Source organism: Anolis carolinensis, unplaced genomic scaffold (assembly GCF_035594765.1).
Source record: "Anolis carolinensis isolate JA03-04 unplaced genomic scaffold, rAnoCar3.1.pri scaffold_8, whole genome shotgun sequence".
Taxonomy (NCBI): domain Eukaryota; kingdom Metazoa; phylum Chordata; class Lepidosauria; order Squamata; family Dactyloidae; genus Anolis; species Anolis carolinensis.
Genome location: NW_026943819.1, coordinates 17799784 through 17818758, shown reverse-complemented (window position 1 = coordinate 17818758; position 18975 = coordinate 17799784). Strand labels below are relative to the sequence as shown.

Genomic DNA, 18975 nt, shown 5'->3' with positions numbered 1-18975 from the left:
ATCAGTAAAGCAATTCATTATTTGTTGGCTTCCATCCCATTTGTGAATGTGCTGAACCATTCTCTATTTATCTGGGCTTCTCCATATTCGTCCATTGAGCAAAACATCCCAGGAGTATCTCTCCTTCCCCCTTTGTACCAAGTTTCTCACAAGGACAACCTTGCAGCTTCTGGGTCTTGTAAAGTGCAGCTGGTTATAAATCTGCCAAATCAAGAGGAGCAATTCAAAGCCAAGGAGAGAAAGTGCATGTCCAATCATCCTCAACATAAAACATGGCTACAGTCATGGTATGACTCCTTACCCAATGTACATAACATACAGCCAACATAAGCATCTTACACACAAAACAGGAAAGAACATGTTTGGGCTCCTGACACCAACTTAGCTATAAAAGGGGATAACATAAATATACCAAGTTTAAGATCATCAGATGCTCAACAGGATGATTATATATCACCTTCTGCATCAAAGATGGCATGCCTCTATATATCAGTTGCTGGGGGATGTGAGAAAGAGAGTGTAGTGGTATTTATATCCTGTTGATGGGCTTGTCTGTTTACTGGCACTCATGCAAAGAGAATTGGCCTAGACAGGCCTTTGGTTTTATTCAGCACAGTTCTCTTTGTGTTTTTACATTTTGCACTGAGAAAACTGGGTCTCTGAATCTGTATGCAAGAAGTGAATTATGTTTCCTTATATTTACTTTGCTGTTGAGTTTGTTCTGGACAATTTGTTATTGTTTGACTGGGCATTGGAGAGGCACTGGAACTCTGCCTTCCGCCATTATTCAGCTTTTCTCTCTGGCTCTGCAGATTTCTGTTGGCTTATGCTCCCTTCTCTCAATCTTTCTGTCAGTCTTAGGATCAATAATAGATTATTTAGAAAGCCTAGAAACAGTCCTAGATTATATACTTGTCATATTATAGCCATCCAGGGACTTTAATGGAGATGGAAGTAAAGAAGAAAAAGACAGGAAGGAAAATGCCTCTATAGAAAAACATATGGAAACTGCTACTATAAATTGAATATTTGTTATTCCTTTCACACATTCTCTTCCTTATACATTTAAACAGTAGACCATTAATCATTAGTTGTCACAAAAATTGATCAACATTCCTTTGCTGGACATTTTGAGCAGAGGAAAAGATTGACTCTTGGACCTATCAAAATCATTTTTGGATTAAATCATTTTGACCCTAGGACTAGAGTAAACCTATTGAAACTAATGGAACCTACAAAAATGTTGACTTACAAGGGTCATTTAAATAGGCCCGCTCAAGTTGAACATAACATGGGATTTAGCCCTAAAATTGTAAAAGGCATTTAAACATATTTGAGTACCATTAAAAAAACAAGTCCCTGCTCTTGTCTGGAATTTGGGAGATCCACATACAAGTGTCTAGTGATCTTGTAGGATGATACTGGTTAGCCAGTCTCTCTTTCAGGTCTAAATAGGGCTGACCCTACCCAGCTTTCAAGATCAGACAGTATTGGTGCTTTTTTTTTAGGCTATCAGAGTATAACTATGAGGAGAAGGAGGAAACCAAGGCAGTTACTAGAGGGAAAAAAGGAGGACAGAAGTTTAACTAATAAAATAAATGATGTGCTAGAATTTGAATTTAGGTTCAAGTCAAGGTTTTCCATTAGCTCATGAGGTGGTTCTAAATAAAGGCGCCATATCTTGTTCTCTCCTATTAATGAGAAGTGAGTAAAATAATACAAGGCTTTTTATTTATTTATTTATTACATGCATTTATACCCCGCCCTTCTCCCCGAAGGGACTCAGAGCGGCTTACATTCTGTCACGAGGGCCAGCAACAAATATACTATAAAACAAAACAATTAAAACATGATAAAAATATACAAAAATTAAAATGCTGCAAAGCAGCGATGTTGCACCATCCTCAGTCATTCAATACTGCTTTGAACCTTTGTGATAAGGTGAGGTCTCTATCTTCATTAACATTAAGTGGCTTGAAGCCAGATCTAGTCCTACTTACCCATTTAAATCAATGTAAGAGGAAAATTGTGATTACTAATTTTAAATCCTACTGAACTGAAATGGCCTTCTCGAATGCAGGACTATATCCAGTCCAGAGTTATTTTAATATCCAATTTTATCTCCTTCTTTCTCTGTGTATGTCTGTCTGTGTAAGTGTGAGATAAAAACTGAAAAATGAGAAATGAAGTCCCTCTTGGGTGCCAGTAGCTTAAACAGAAGATAAATGGAACACCCAGCTTTTGCTAAAGCACTTGAATTCCCAGAAGAGGCTGTAACTAAAATAATTTCTATCATTTAAAGTCAGAAAATGCCAGTACGCAAGTGGAGATTTGTAGCTACTTCATTCAAGAAGGACAGGGAGATAAGCCAATTTCTCTTCAGGAGACTGTCATTTTCAGAATCCAGAATGATCAGGGTCCAGCTGGGGTAAAACTGACAGAGCTACAAAAGGGGGCACTTCGCAACAACCATAACTATTGCTCACACAGCAGTCTTCATCACTGACCATCTTGGTGAGTCCTTAATACCAAGTTGGGTATATACTTGCCAGTTTGAATGATAAGAAAAGGTTCCAGCCATGCAGCCATGTTTCCCAAGAATCTCAGCTATTACTAATTGACAAAATTAAATGACAAAAAGCAGATGTCTGACCTTTATTGGTGCTATACTTTCCAGAAACCCTAAGATAAGGTTAGGAAGTATGCTGGCCAGAGGATTTCAGGAAATGTAATCTGAAATGTATTATTTTGAAATTCTAATACAGATGTAATGATATGAAAGAAATCTTTCAAGAAGACAGTGGCAGTCATGCACAAATGCATGAAGTGCAACTTATGGACATTTAAGTCCTATTTCAGATGGGGTAAATATAGTTATTCTCATATCCTTGTGCACCATCTAAAAACCTGTCACATTTGGCAGTTTAAAAGCCCTGGAAGGGGCTGTTGCTGATCATTCTTACCAGAAGGAATGGGAGGCAATGGGATGAATATTAAGACGGTGAACATCCAATTGCTCTGAGCTCCCAAGGAAAGGATAAAATTGATGGACTTAATTTGGGACCACATCCTAATCCCCAGGATGAAAAACGATAGTAACAGGGCCATTCCTGGGGCTTGACCACTGCCATTCAGTGGCAGATGTGGAACTGCATGCATGAAGCTATCAATAAATGTACTCTTTCCCTTTCTCCCTTCCTACTTCAGATCCCACCCATAGGTTTCCAATCTAAAATGGCACAACACAAAAGGAAAAGGGATAAGAGGAAAGAGATTTAAAAAGCCACCTCTAGCAGGGCAAATGTTTCCCAGCTCATCCTCCTTCATACATCTATGGGTTAACTTGGAATAAAGACCAAATGACTGCCCACAGACTCTGATGGCAGAACCCATACCTACCCTTCTGGCAACTTGGTTCAGGCAACTCATCTCCTATAACACAACAGTAATCTGGATAATATTGATTAATCCCTCGGGATGGAAGGGTGGGAGTCATGTGTGAATCTTCCCATCTCATCACATGCAATGGATGGTATGCCTTATAATTCTGTCCAGCAACATCTGTTGCTTTATTTGGCAGAATTCCCTTGCAAGCAAATTGAATGGACAATCTGACAGTTTGAATAATATTAGCAACACCTTCCCTCTTACTGTACTCACCAGCTTTCTGAAATATACATTACACATGGAATTGTTGCTGTTAGGCATCAGTGTGTAATATTAACTAAACACCTGTAATAATTAACACCTCATTGTTTTTCCAATTAGATAGCTTGCAAGGATGGGAAATTCCTTGTAGAGCATGTCTTGAAACCCAGTGGACTTTACAGGAGTGAGGGGGACACTTGTGGTGATAAAAGGACTAGAGATCCCATCCCAATTTTATTATCACCACACAACCCAAAGGGCATATAATGTTAATCAACAATCCCTGCAACACACACATACACACAACCATCATGGCCACATCTACACCAAGGCTCAATATATCTTTGTGACATCTGTTCTACAGCTATGGCTTCAACATTGGAAGAGCCTTTGAGTATTTCAATTGGTCTTGAATGCAGCAGTGAGAATGATAGTATGGCTATCAATTTGTTTCTAGGAACAATGTGAAATGATAAACTTTTCTAAATGAGCTGCCGGAAAGACCTATCTCAAAAGACCTATCTCTTCCATCAGGCCTACCCAGCCAGTTTTAAGCATGAATTTTAAACTTGTGACCTTTGTGGATGAAAAGGACTTTTTTTTTTAGTTATTCCAGCTAACCTATGAATTTTTCAACTCTGGAAAACTTATGTTTGGCCTGTCTTTGCAACATTTTTGGAAGACCGTATTCTATTATGCAGTCCTTAGTGCAACTACTTTTATCCAAAACTTGTTTATTTTTAATAATCATAATGTGGAAATTGTTTTTTTTATCAAGATCAAATACAAATCATTGGTACAATTGCTTCCCCTCCCTCCCCATCCCAAAATCTACACATATATGTATACATAAAACACATATACTTCAGAACAGTGCCTACAATAATTGTTCCCCATTACACTATCGCCCCCCTTTTACTCCTCCTGTTGCAGTGACGCCCTGTCCTTTGGGTTGAAGACATTTATATACAACCTTACCCTTCCTTCCCAGTAAAACATTCACCCATTCTTCACTCTAGCACAATAATAATCATCTAAAAATTACAAGCAAAAATTCTAACAAAGCCCAAATTATGGAACCTATTCTAAAATACTTTCCCTTCTTCCCACAAATTTCAAAAATAGTTCCCATTTCTTAAACAAAGTTTTTCTCTATTTTCTCCCTATTAATCACAGCCAATTTATCCATACCCCTCATTCCAAAACTTTCACTATCCATTTTCTTTTTAACTTTTTAAAAATACTACTTTTAGTACTACTTTTAAAATATGCAGCTCTTCCTTCAAAAAGCAAACCCCTTAACTGACCTGTTTTTGGTTCCACTTAAAATCAGGAATGAGGATAAAACCATTGACTGGATCCGGGTTTTCATAGATGATTCGATCAGCTTCAGCCTTCTTATCTAGGATGTTGTACACCCACTAGAAGATATAAATGGGGTTTAAAAACAGACACGGCTAATTTTTTCTCAGTATTAACAATATTGTTGGAAAATAACTCCCAGAATTCCTTACAATGGCTGTGCTGGCTGGGGCTGCTTGAAGGTACAATGCAACATCTAACTTTATCTACCCCTTCCCTCATCCAAGCTTTAATATTTTACTTTCTGCCCCTGGAAACATTATTTCAGGCCCTGGCATTAAATGGAAATAAGGACCCTTCCACACAGCCATATAACCCAGAATATCAAGGCAGAAAATCCCACAATATCTGCTTTGAACTGGAATATCTGAGTCCACACTGCCATATATTCCAGTTCAAAGCAGATAATGTAAGATTTTATTCAGCTGTGTGGAAGGGGCCTAAGTCCATTTTTATCCATGGAAGAGCCAAATAATTTCAAAGCTAATAAAATTACAGTTAAATATCTTTTAAGCAATCAAATGCCTTACATTTGGGGTCTGGGACAAGAAAGAATTAAACCATTCATGTACCACCATTGCCATTCCTGGCCATAGAAATTAGAAAACACATTTTGCTTTGCTTTTTGTCTAATAATATGTGTGTTTGCTTTTTAGGATAAATATGCCTCTTTTGGAAAAAAAATTCTTGATTTAACAGATACTTAAATTGTTTGTTTCCAAAGAACAATTGCAACATTTCTGGTAAGCAACCACAGAACAATTGCATAAGAGAAGCGGGAAAGAAAAGGCCTTGGAACTTGAATGTACAGAAGGCGAATGCCTTGAACACAGCAGTAGGGGAAGAGAGAAGAATAAGAGATAATTTGTAAAATAGGAAGATGCATATCTTTTTCAGAGGAATGGCCAGTTGAACAAGAGTAACTCCACACTGTTTTGGTATGGTAAGCAAATATTCAATAGTCCTTAAACTTTTGGGGAGTAATTCCATGTTAATCCAAGTTGAAGTACTGTCTGCTCATGGAATAGGACCTGTCAGTCAAAATAATATAAGCTCTATTGATTTCAATGGTCAACAACAGCTGGGATCTTTTGATTTGGTCCCTAGGGCGGCTGTGTAAGGAAATTTCCTGGGCTTCTAGCAGGGTGTTGGGGACAAATCATACTTTCCTAGAGATTAAAAATGTAGTTTGTAAATGTGCAAAGTGCAACGTCTCCATGAGGAGAACTTTATCTGATTGAATGGGAGGAAAATGTCTAGATCATCTGCCTGAAACAACCAACAATTTCACATTCTTTCTAGAAAGGACTTAAGAAGTTAAGTGTAAAGCCAGAGTTACAGTGTTGGGGAAGAGAGAGATAGGAGGAAAATAGGATTTACTGAAGATAGGATTTACTAAAGAAGCAGAAAATAGCAGCTTGGAGTCTCGCTTATCTGTGTTTAGAAATGTGTACGATGCATATCAAATAGTTTGCCTTCTCCTCACCCCAAAATGGTACTTTATCAAAATGCTTTGCAGAAATATTAACAAATTAATAAATCATAATATCAAAGTGGTGTAGTATTTCCGAAACAATTATGCTCCACTTTGTGCAATCAGCAAGCACTTCTCCCATGAGAGTAATCTTTATTCCTGTAAGATACAAATGCTTGTATGCTTTTCAATTAAAATGCAGGCAAAGAACACAGATACTTAGGAGGATGAGGAGCCTCCCAAAAGTCTCAGGCTTCCCTTCTAAAGAAACCACAAGAACTTACACTTATAATGAAAGAGACAGAAACAGTAGCTCAGTGGCAGAGTGCATGCATTCTTTTGTAAAAGGTAGAAGAAACAATATGTGGCACGTAACAGGGCCGGTCCAACAATGAGGCGAATTAAGTGGTTGCTTCAGGCGCAAAACATACGGGGGTGCAGTCGAGACAGCTTTTTCTGTTGATTTCTTGTAAAACATGATGTTTTAGTGCTTAATTTGTAAAATCTTAATGTAATTTGATGTTTAATAGGCTTTTCTTTAATCCCTCCTTATTATCCAACATTTTCGCTTATCCAACGCTTTTATTTTTCAGTGATTGGTTTGGGGGGCAGGCGCCAAAATTCTGTTCGCCTACACTTGAAAAATACCTAGCCGGCTCTGCATGTAGAGCCAAAATGGGGCTTTCCACACTTGTATGGCAGGAAAAAAGGGACAGGTCAGAAGCCAGCAGGAACAAAAAAATTACCTTTTTAAATAGGCTATAAGAACAGTTTAAAACAACAGTAACACTCTTTCAAAACCAGAAATAGTCTTCCAGCTACATCCAAGGGAAGGGGTTTGTTTGGTGGTCCATACAGCCCTAAAAACAATTCAGTTGCTCAACTTTTTAAACAAACGTTTGGCAAACTTGACCCCAAATTTGCTGCCTTGAATTCCCATTTTGAGAAAAATGCAGAGATATAAATTTAATGATATTTATAGTGACATTATATGATGATGACGATGATAAAAGAACCTTATAGTTATAGATATATAGCCATTCTAAAAGCTCAAGAATGAGATTTCTAGATTAATTATCTGCATGAGTACATCTGCATGCCACTTCTCAGACCTTTAATTCTAACCATGGCCAGTAAGGCCCAATTCTCTTACATGCATTTCGTCAATATGTCAAATCAACTTCTGGCACTATCTTTTCTCACCCTTTTATGTATGTTGTCCTTTTTTCTTGTTCTCTTATCCACAGTGATCATGTTTCATACCAAGTCATGCTTTTTAATAGCCACTAGTTGCCCCACACAAATCCAAATGAAGCCTGTATGTTATATCCATTTTTGCCCACTTCTCAATTTCCCTTTGTGCCACATCTTGTTTGGAGAAGGCAGCCAAGGAATCAAGCTACAATTCAAACATAATGGCAAGCTATGGATTCACCATGACACATTTCCTAACAAAGCATAACAAAGCATGGGTGTTTGTGAGAGAGAAGTAACAAGCAAAGCCAGAATCCAAACTCAACCTGGCTTACCACTGTGTGTAACCCTATATTTTCTAATATTTGGGTAACTTTTATTTAATTTCTCCATCCTTCCTGGCTGCCTTTTTTTGGAGAATTCATTTTCTCAAGCATACACATTTCCTTTCTATTAATCATCTAACAAAAAAATAAAGGAAAAATAAGAAACCTATTACTAATATCAATTTTATACAATGCTACATATTTGTTACAAATAGGATCTCTGCAGAAATGATACAGTGTGCAGTGATTTATTCAATATGCCAGTCAGCCAACCATGTCTTTTTTCATGATACTCTATTTGAGGGGAAAATGTATCAGAAAGTAACTTTAGTATATACTGAAAGCTATCAGATGCATGATGAAATTGCATACAAAAAGGGCAAAACTAATTTTTAATATTAATAATGATTTGTCTAAAAAAACTAAATTGCAACGGCATGACTGAAAAGAGAAAGTCAGTAGGAATAAAGAAAAGAAAGGTCTATCTGTTAAGATAGCTACATGTCTTGGAAGGACTTTTGATTATAGACACAAGGGATTCATTTCAAACTCATCCAAAAAATGTTTGGCCTTGAGATGCTTGAACAAAAGATCTCACTTTAAACTTTCTTTCCCTTGATTTCTCACACAGTGGATAATCACTTCTGAAACAGAGGAACATTTCAGAATCAGTTTGAGTTAGATTACTGGGAGGCAGAAGATGGAATTTGGCATTCAAAGGGGAGGATTCAAAAATTATGTTGAGTATGTTCCAAGTTGCCAACTCAAAGACACAGACACACATGTTCCAAGGTCTCAGATACTCCTACAGACTCCGTTTCATTTACCCACGGATTCCTCTGGGCCACAGTTGTAACAAAAAAAAAGCATACCTGGATACTGAAACTCTGTGCTTCGATAAAAGGCAAAGTAATGTTTTTGTAATCCTCCCCAGACTCCTGAATAAGATACACCTCTTGATGCAAGTATTTCTGGACGTGTTTCTCTGATGCTGGGTACACCACCGTCGTTTTTATCTCTGGAATGGTAAACACATACAAACATTATCATCTAAGAGAGCATCCTTCTGGGTCCTTGATCATTTCCAGGAACTACCTCACTGGCATGGGTCAACTGACACTGTAGTTGGCAACTGTATGGTCATCTATATCATTACTGAGCAGAATTCAAGTTAACAATAAGTAATATCATGGGTTGGGAACTGTGGTACTCCAGATTTTTTTGAACTGCAGTTAATGTTAGATGAGACCATAAGGACAATAAGAGTCTAATTTCCTGCCATACTGGAATACACATCAAAGCACTCTCAACAGATGGCCATCCAGCCTGTTTAAAAACTTCCAAAGAAGGTGATCCCTCACACTCCAAGGCAATATATTCTAGTGTTGAACTGTTCTACTGTCAGTAAATTCTCCCCCGTGTTCAGATAGAATTTCTTTTTTGTATAGTTTGTATTCATTGCTTCATGGAAAACATGCTGGCTCCATTTTCAATATAACATCCTTTAGATATGTAATCATGGCTCTTATCTCCCCGCTTAATGTTTTCTTCTCTAGGCTAATCACACACTAAGTGGTTCTTCATAGGCATTCATGCTTTCCAGACCTCTGACCATTTTGGTAGCCCTCCACTGGATACATAACAACAATATATGTCTTTTAAAAATGTTTAGAAATATTAGCCATGTTGAGTATCTAATGCATAGAAAACCAAAGTAGAAATGTCAATGCTAGTGATGTTGGGAACAATGTTAAACACCATTACCACCATTACCATGTATAACTATGAATGTAGGAACTTTAGAGCCAAAAATGTAGGAACAGTGGTTTGGATTTTCAATACGAAACTGTAGAGGATTCTTTATCCATGTTCCATACAAAAGCCACATGATTGACAGAATATGATGTCCAAGTCAGCCCCTCCTGTCAAAAGACTTCTCTGACCCTAGATCCTTAGGAATGCTAGTATTCAGGACATTTTGTTTCCAATTCATAATGGGTGGGGAGGGAAAATCTAATAAAAAAAGAAACCACATTTGCTTGACACATTTTTTTTTTGTGGCAGCACACAACAAAATCTGGACTTACAGGCCCACTTCCAAGGGAGAGGTTCTCAAATGTAAAGTGGACACAACTTAATGCAAGCAACACGGTCCATGGAGAAAACATTTGAACTAAATAAGACCCAAATGAGATCTCTAAAAGCACGAGTGTTTGGAAGTGGACACATTTAACAGGTGGCTTGCTTGAACAAAGAAAAGCTTTTATGTTTTTGGTTCTGTTCAAGACATGATTCATGTCATCAAGTTTTCTTGAAGCAAATCCAGGCCTTGTACTCAATATTATAGAAGAAAAAATTTTGCCTAGTAAGAGGGAGCCCATACAATGGCTCATATATTCCTTTTATACATAGGGAAATTGGAAATTGCTGTCATATTGTGAAGCCAACATTCAATAACACAATTCAGACTGACCCCACTTCATGGCCTCCACAGCTGGGCTGATTAAGACCTCAGGCACATCAAATGAGTGCAAATTTCTGGAAGGAAGATGTAAATTTGGCTGCAACATCCTGCATTTGTGGCATTGTTGCTTAACTGCTGTTGTTTAATAATCTATTAAGATGTATGACATCACTCCCAGAATTCTTAGCTGCTTGCACCCAGTATGTAAAATGTATCTTGTTTACTAATAGATTTATTTATTTTCTTCTTTTAACCTCTGATTCAGGATCAAGTATGAAACAACATTAGGACTCATTTGTTTTTAAATGGCAATTACCCAAAAAATACAATGTTGGCCAATGCATTTAATTTTTCTGACAGCTTATCAAGAAAAGTGAGGCCAAGGACAAGGAGGAAATTCTAACAAAAAAGACTGTCTAGTTCTAACGTTTTGGGGAAGAATGTTCAGCCACAGGGGAAAGTCTTGAAAAGCCCCTTGCAAATCTTTGTCAAGGTAGTGCGCCTAGATGGCTTTAGAACTCTATTATCAACCAGCATACCAAACTGAAAAATATAATGTATTAGCAATAAATACAAATGATTTAGAACAGACATGGGCAAACTTCAGTCCTCCAGGTGTTTTGGACTTCCACAATCCTAACAGCCAATAAACTGTCTGGGATTTCTGGGAGTTAAAATCAAAAACATCTGGAGGGTCGAAGTTTGCCCATGCCTGATTTAGAATCACAACATTCCAACCCCACATGACATTTTCTATGCATTTATGTACAGTTTTTGTTTTCATTTTTTTTAAAAATAGCAAATATGAAAAGGCAACAGTATTTCAACCATATATTGGTTTCCATTAATTCTGAATCTGACAGTTCTTATCAAAATGCAAAATGAACGAACCCCCCCTCCAAAAAAAAATGGGAAGGGCAACATACCTCTTCATAATAATTCTACCCACCAAATATTTTATCCTTCATTCCACAAATTGTTGGCCTTGCACACCTATATCTCTTCTATTTGCTGTCTTTGCATCCCCTTGGGTTGCAAGGAATTGGCTGCTCTCTTTTTTTCTGAACGCCTAATCTCTCTATAGATTTAACTCAAGTTTGAAGTTGCTGCAATTTGAGGACTGAAGAACAATTCAGGAAGGAGCAACATTCTTATTAGGGAGGAAAACTTAAATCACGAGGACTTAAGTCCTGCTCCAAAATGTTACCATTCTGGGGGCTGAGAAGTGAATAATGAATGAAAAAACAAATGTCAGGTAGAAATCTTTTCATATTTAATGCAACCTCAAAATGAAAAGATGGAACTAAAGTTGCACCCATCCTAGTTTAGTATAAATTTGTTATCCCTCTCCCCAAGTAACTACATTTCTGGGGAACACTCGTATTGGGGATACAGAAAGCCTTTCAACATTTCAATGCCATTCGTTTTGCTTCTCCTCCACAGTTTGCCTGCAGGCTGAATTGGCTACTGATGGAGATGCTTCCAGTATCCCTAAGGGCAGTGTGAACACAAAACGGAACTATTGTGAATGGGAGCAGCTACCCGTTCAGACATTATTCTATTCCCATAAGGCACTGTCAGGTTGTGCTGGCAATGGAGAGGGAACATCTAGATCTGTCTTCCCAGATGACTCCAATTAGTGAGGCCAAAGTCAAGGGGCTAATAACCCCTGTGTGAGCGACTTTCAGTTTCCCAAATTGTAAACCAGCAACCAAACTGCAGAGGCCCGAAGGCATTTGCTCTAGGTTGAAAAATAATCAGGACACATGAGGTCAGAGGGACGGAAGAGACACAAAGCTCATTGTTAACTTGCTTCAATTATAGCTCACACTTTTCTCCCTTGAATTCACTAAGGGCCCTTCCAGAAAGGATGTGATCCCAGGTTTTCTGTTTATCCCAGATTATTTTGCAGTGCAGACTCATATAATCCAGTTTAAAGCAGAAAACTGGAACCAGATCCTGGAATGAAGGGCCTGTCTGGAAGGCCATCTGAGCAGTTATAGCAAGTTTACAGTAGCCAATATCAAATGCAGAAACTGTCTAACTTGAGATTTAAATTTCTGGCTGAACATTCCATAGAAAGGGTATGTAGGCTTTGACTTCCAGAATCTGATTGTTCTGACCTCAGGAAGAGTTAGCCAACTAAAACATTAAACCAATGGGGGAAACCAGGCAAGATGAGGAAGGATATCCCACTTAAGCTCTTCTAAGCTGGAAACGCAGGCAGTCTTGTTCCAACATTTGCACTATAAGCCGATACAGTAAAGTGTAAATGCAGTGAATGGAAAATATTTTTTTTATATCTGAAAAAGCCATCTGATTTTAAAACAGGCACAGGGCACATTTCCATTCATTCTGGAAAAATAATCAGAGAATTTCAGATGGAATTCATTTGCACATATTGTAAAAAAAATGTACACATGTCCTTCCTCAATCAAATGAGATAACCACAAACTTCAGCTTCATAGCTCCTTTTGAAGTAGTGTCAATCATACACACATCCTTTCAAGTTAAAAACATCAGACTTACATCTGATTCTTAGATATAAACCGGGGTGAGACAACATGAATTGCAAGGAAATCTACCCCAAGAAGGGAAATTCACTCCTGAAAGAGTTATCATGGGAGAAATGTGTCTTTACTGAATCGTTACCCTCAATCCTTGTTTCCACAACAAGCCAAACCTTTCAAAAACCAACTGTCACAGGAACAGAAAGTGGGTGAAATCTTCTGGACAGGGGCACAGACAGAAAAACAAATATTACAAGGATGTTACCATTCCCTATGCCCCACGAAATAAACTTTTGGCTGGAGCTACACTTTAAAAATGTACCTGTTCTGACTTACATACAAACTCGACTCTGGAAGAAACCTACAGAACCTGTCTTATTCTGTAGGTGCAGACTGCCTTGGTTTCTTAAGACTCTAACTTCATGATCCTTTAGTCAGCCTAAGTCTATGATTCTTAACCTTTGGCCTTCCAGCTCTCTTGACTTTAGCTCCCAGAAACTCTATAGAGAAGATGCCCAAGGGACAGAGATTCTGGAGTTTATGTTCAAAATATATCAAAAGATTGGGAATCTGTGGCCTAAGTCTCCATTTCCCTGACACCCCAAATATCCCTGTCTCTTTGGGGAATTGTACAAGTTGATACCCTACACATCTGGATGACTTTAGGTTGGTTGAAGGAAGCTCCCCTAGGCCCTGGCTAAAAAAGTTTCACTGTTTCCCAGATTTTTCTCTCCATGTGATGCTGCAACCAATATTTCCATGTGGTAATGAATCGTAAATGCACATGAATAATGTCTTACTAATCTTAATAACAATTTGTTTCAAAACCAACATTTAATGATTCTCTTCTTACAACCCACAGGCTTGGGGTTAGCTTGGCAGGCTGCACTTTTTTATTTAATGCCAAAAGCTAGATTAATGCAATTCACAGGAAAACCCTAATAACATTTTAAAAAATAGTCACAAACCTACAAAGACAATCTGGTCCAGGCCCTAGTGGTCATATGTCCAAGGAATAGGATCTCCCAGCCACTGGTTACACATTCTTTGGGATGAAGGCAAAGCTGTTTTAATACCCCACACCCAAACCAGAAGGACCAAACTCTTTGTAGTGGAGTCCTAGGCTGATAGAATAACATATATCACTTCTGACTCTGAAGAAGGAGTGATACTTATTCTGAGGGTCTGCTAATGGAGAAAATGTACAGATCTTGACAAAATTCCTATGAAGCGAAAACATGAATACAACTGGGACAAATCTTTTTGTTAAGCTATTTTAGAGGGATTGGTATTTTGAAAAACAAACATAAGGAAAAATTAAAAATGCATTTGCCTACAACAGGAAATGGTATAACCCACCCCACTGCTTTACTCAACCGCCATTCTGCAAGCTGGGCTGAATGCTCACCTCTTCGCAGTCTGGAAATAGAGAGAGGAAGCAGACCAACACAGAGGATGCATAGGGTGTCATGCAACATAAAGTCCTTAGTTTGAGCTTCAAGGGCCATTTGCCAAGACCTTTGAACTGTGCCAGCATATTATGAAAAATGATTACACAAGCCACAACAAAAACAAAAGGTTCTTGGTGTCTTGGTTTTTAGGCCTGTTCCTGTGGTTAATTGGGGCACCGAGTCAGAAAATTGCATTGGATAGATCACATCTAGTTTCTTAGATATGGTTATCATGGTTTTTTTTTTATGGCGAACCAGATGACAATTAGTAGATGGTAGCTGGTTGAGGGAAACTGGTGCCATTTTTGGAATCAGCAGGCCAAATATACTCAGAAACAGGGCTAACATTTGGGGCATCAAAATGTGTGTTGGCCAGTGTTATGACTCTAAGTCTTGGATGAGAAAACAGAAATAAAGTTTCAAAAGTATTGAGATGGATGGAAATAAGAATCCAATGGTTGCACCTCTCTACAACAACTAAGGCAGTTCTGCTTCATAACTTTCTCAAGTTTACTTAGCCAAACAGAAAAAGGAAAATTGGCACTATAATATCTGCCATTTCTTCCTAATTCCGGCTGAAGCTTCAAGTCATATGATATAAATTTAGATCAAGGGCATTGGTGGGTGAAATGGAATGAGTACAGTGTATGGCTATCCAGGAATACCACATACAGTGTAAGTCAGACTGGCTGGCTTGTTTAATTATGGCTTTTCCAAGACTGTTCTTCAGCATCTGCGAGAATATCCCAAGACTACTAGTTAACATGTATGATTCAACAGAAGCAGAGAGTCTGGAGGGAAGAAAACTCAGACAAGAACTAATCCACACAGTCCAATTACAGATACTGATGAGATTTTGCTAACAACCACAAAGAATTTCTGTACATTGGTGTCCTAATGTAACAATACATATACATTTTTTGCTTTAATTGCTATCTATTTAGCCAAGACGCACTTGTATAGTCTGGACTGATCCAACATTTTTTTAATAACAATTTTTTTTTATTCCAGAGAGAGACAAAATAAAACAAATTTGGTTTAAATGATAAAGAGCTTTCTCTGGGACAGCAGAAAGGCAGGGTATCAATGAAATAAAGAAAGGGGGGGATGTAGAGGCCTAGGAGTTACCTGTCAAATAATATATATCTGAAAACCAGACTAGGATAAGCAGCACTTAGGTCCCCTTATCACAGTTGACCTTGCTATAAGATATATTTTCATTTAATTTCCCTCCTAAATTTGCCTATACTTATCAATTACCACACATGGATATACATCCTATTTTATGTTGCTTTGTGGTGCTATACTTCTTCTTTGGCAATGCATACATTCAACTTTCCCCTAGATAACTATCTTCTTTTTATTCTCTGTGTTAGGTATAGTAATGGTGGAGCCAGATTCAAAAAAACCCTGATGTTTCCTCAGGTCCTGCTAAGGAGGATTTAGATTCCCCCCAAAAGCCAAGATCCTTTAAGCATGGCAAAATTGCATGCAGCTGTGTGCAGCTGCTTACATAAACCGGTGTAATGGGATTCTAATATTCAGGCGCGCCTGATTTTTGCAAAGCATTAACCACCTGGTGTTTCTCCTGGATCTACAGCACTGTTCTCTGGCTAAACTGGATTAGGTTGCTTCTCACTGGAAACTGCTCCTACTGTTCACAAAATGTGCACTGCCATAATAAGGAAGAATGACAGACCCTGGATGCAGGCCTGAAAGAAACCAGATGTTAAGCAAAACAAATGGACTTAAGCAGGTTAAATATTATTAAGAACCGTGTTGTTTAACGGATATGACATTTACCAATGGATTGTGCAGCATGATGTTGTTTTGATCTATATCAGGCTACTGCAAGTAGCAGACTCTTTTTGTTCTCTTGTTTTAAAAAAGGAGCTGAAGTTCTCCAGCTTGGGTTGAGCTGGCATTTCAAGATTTTCAATTTGCCTTGGATTTTTGCTTTAAAATGAAATAGGTTGAAAGGGTATTCAAGTGAGACAAAAAGTCTATTTAAGGTAGCACTGGTTTCAGGGAAATCAATTCCAACTCACTTGAGAGGGAATCGGATGTGTTTGCCTTCATGGAATCATATCCATGGATTAACCATAGCTGGATCCCAATGACCTTAATTCAAAGTCAATGCACAAGAATTAAAAAGGATTAAACCCATGTAAGATTTTTAAAAATATAAATGATGATACATTTTGATGGATCAATTTGACAGATTTTATAGCTTGAGGGTACCTATGAGGCAAGTTGGAGGCAGGCGGAAAGGAGGAGAGAGGTAAGGAAGATTTAAAACAATTTCTAACAACTGCAAGTTCCCCCTAACTGACTCAGATCACCAAGAAGGCTTTTGCTGGAAGCTTTTGTAAAGGTCAGAAAGTGACCCTTGGCTTTCGTGGCTGATTTGCTGGTCATTTAGTTCCTCTTTGTAGCAAAGAGAAACATCACCAGGCCACAGCTTCAGGCAACTGTCAAGCATTGAGGAAGTGAGCTGAGGATGCAGCGGTCAGAGCTGAGGAAGATTACGACAATGTTAAAGCAAGTTCTAGATCAAATAATTCGTTAGTAAAGCCTCTGGAAGTGGGGCTTCCTTTGACAAAATCTTTTTATGCATGCCCAACTTCCTTTTCCTTCCTTTATAGTAGCACTGGCATTAGAAGGATGATCAGGGAGTTGAATAATATGGCTAGCCTACATTTTTAAAAAGCAAAAACGAAAATCTGAGCTGGGAAGCAACAGGACTGTATTATAGACAATCTTAGTATAGGTGTGAGTTCCTGCATGCAGTTGGCAAAGTAAACTGCAGCTGTCTCCAGAATCCCTTAATATGCATGTATGATAAGAAAAGGAGAAAGGAGAAAGCAGATGACTGCCTCACTGTCTACTCAAATGTATAACCCAATTAGTTTCTAGGCAAAGTACAAGGTGTTGGTTTTGACCTTTAAAGCCTTACACAGTTTGGGTTCAGGTTACTTAAAGGATTGCCTTCTCTCATACAATCCGCCCACACACTTCAGTCTTCTGGAGGGTGTCTGCTTCAGCTAGCCAGAATCTGACTGGCAACTACCACCCAGAGGACTTTTTCATCAGTCACCTCATGACTATGGAACGATCTGCCGGAAGAACTCTGAGAGCTAAATGAACAGTCAGAATTTAAAAACCATGTAAAGACCTCTCTCTTCCAGCAGGCCTGCCCAGACAGTCTTTAAACATGAATTTTAAGTGTTTTTTTTATTTCTGTTTTGTGTATTTTAGTATGTATTTTGTAGAGCTACGTTTTGGTGTGTAACTTTTATGGAGCTATGTTTTAGTGTGTGTATTTGTAGTGTTTTTTTGCTGTGCTTGTGTATTGTAATTGTTTTGTAAATCACCTTGAGCCATGAGGAGAAGTGGGTAAGAAATAAAATTATTATTATGATTATTATTATAAACCCTCCCCCATAAATCCTTGTATTTCACCTTCAAAAGAGAAATTCTAACAAAAATGGGGGTTAGTGAGATGAAAAGGAAATCCCTGCATGGATTTTGTTTAAATTTTATTTAATAATAACTACTATTCTGTCCATATTACTTCTGCCATTGGTACCAAATTTTCTGTTAAAAGAACACAGAAACACCGCTAATCCATTAACAGATGTACCTGTGCAACTGTAACCATAAATGTCATGATTTCCTTTCTTTTTCAGTGTAACTGTAACACTTTTATTGTTTTACAATCACAAGGACGTGACCTCACTTAATGGTAGAGGAGGAATATTTTACGGTTTAATGCTGGCTTCAGGCTCCTTCGCAGGTGCTGAAGCAACAGACAGACGGATAGGAAGAGGATGTCTTTTGTATCAAGGTCCAGCATTTATTATCTTTCTTTTGCAGTTACTTACAAGTTAATTGTAACGTTCTAACTTTTTGGGAGAAATCACTAGATACAGTACAGTAGAACCTCGGTAGTCCGAGTTAAACGGGCGGACCTCAGCTTGGTCAACCCAGATCACTTGGATTACTTCGGATCACTTCGCACTTCCCTGGGTCCAAGCGGCTGCCAAAGGGAGAGGAACCCTCTCCCTTTGGCAACTGCTTGGACCCAGGGAAGCGGCACACTTCGCGCTTCCCTGGGTCCAAGCGGCTGCCAAACGGAGAGGGTTTCTCTCCCTTTGGCGGCCGCTTGGACCCAGGAAAGCGCAATGCGTGCCGCTTCCTGCTTCCCTGGGTCCAAGCACCCGCCGAACGGAGAGGAAACCTCTCCGTTCGGCGGGCATTTGGGCCAGCCATTGAGCGCGTGAAGAGGGAGGGCCGCAAAAGCCCTCCCTATTCACCTGCCCACCTGTGCCTCGGCTCCTTCGTCATGCCGGGGGCCAGCAGCACCGGCGCCCGGCGTGGCGAAGGAGCCAGCCGTGCGTGTTGCTAGGTAGATAGCAAGCTACCTAGCAACACACACAGGGCGCTCACCCCTTGGGAGGTGCCCCCTAGCAAACTACCTAGCAACACGCAGGGGGCACCTCCCAAGGGGCGAGCGCCCAGTGCGTGTTGCTAGGTAGCTTGCTAT

At 38.9% G+C, this 18975-nt stretch overlaps 1 protein-coding gene across 1 annotated transcript in view; it reads right to left on the bottom strand.

The window, feature by feature from the left end:
• dcps (decapping enzyme, scavenger) overlaps nucleotides 1–18975 on the bottom strand; it is a 32796-nt gene that overhangs the window by 4094 nt on the left and 9727 nt on the right. Inside the window, exons 3-4 of the mRNA XM_062960886.1 lie at nucleotides 8877–9022; nucleotides 4956–5069 (exon numbers count right to left, since the gene is read on the bottom strand). Coding sequence (XP_062816956.1) covers nucleotides 4956–5069; nucleotides 8877–9022 — 260 coding nt within the window. The remainder of the gene's footprint in view (nucleotides 1–4955; nucleotides 5070–8876; nucleotides 9023–18975) is intronic.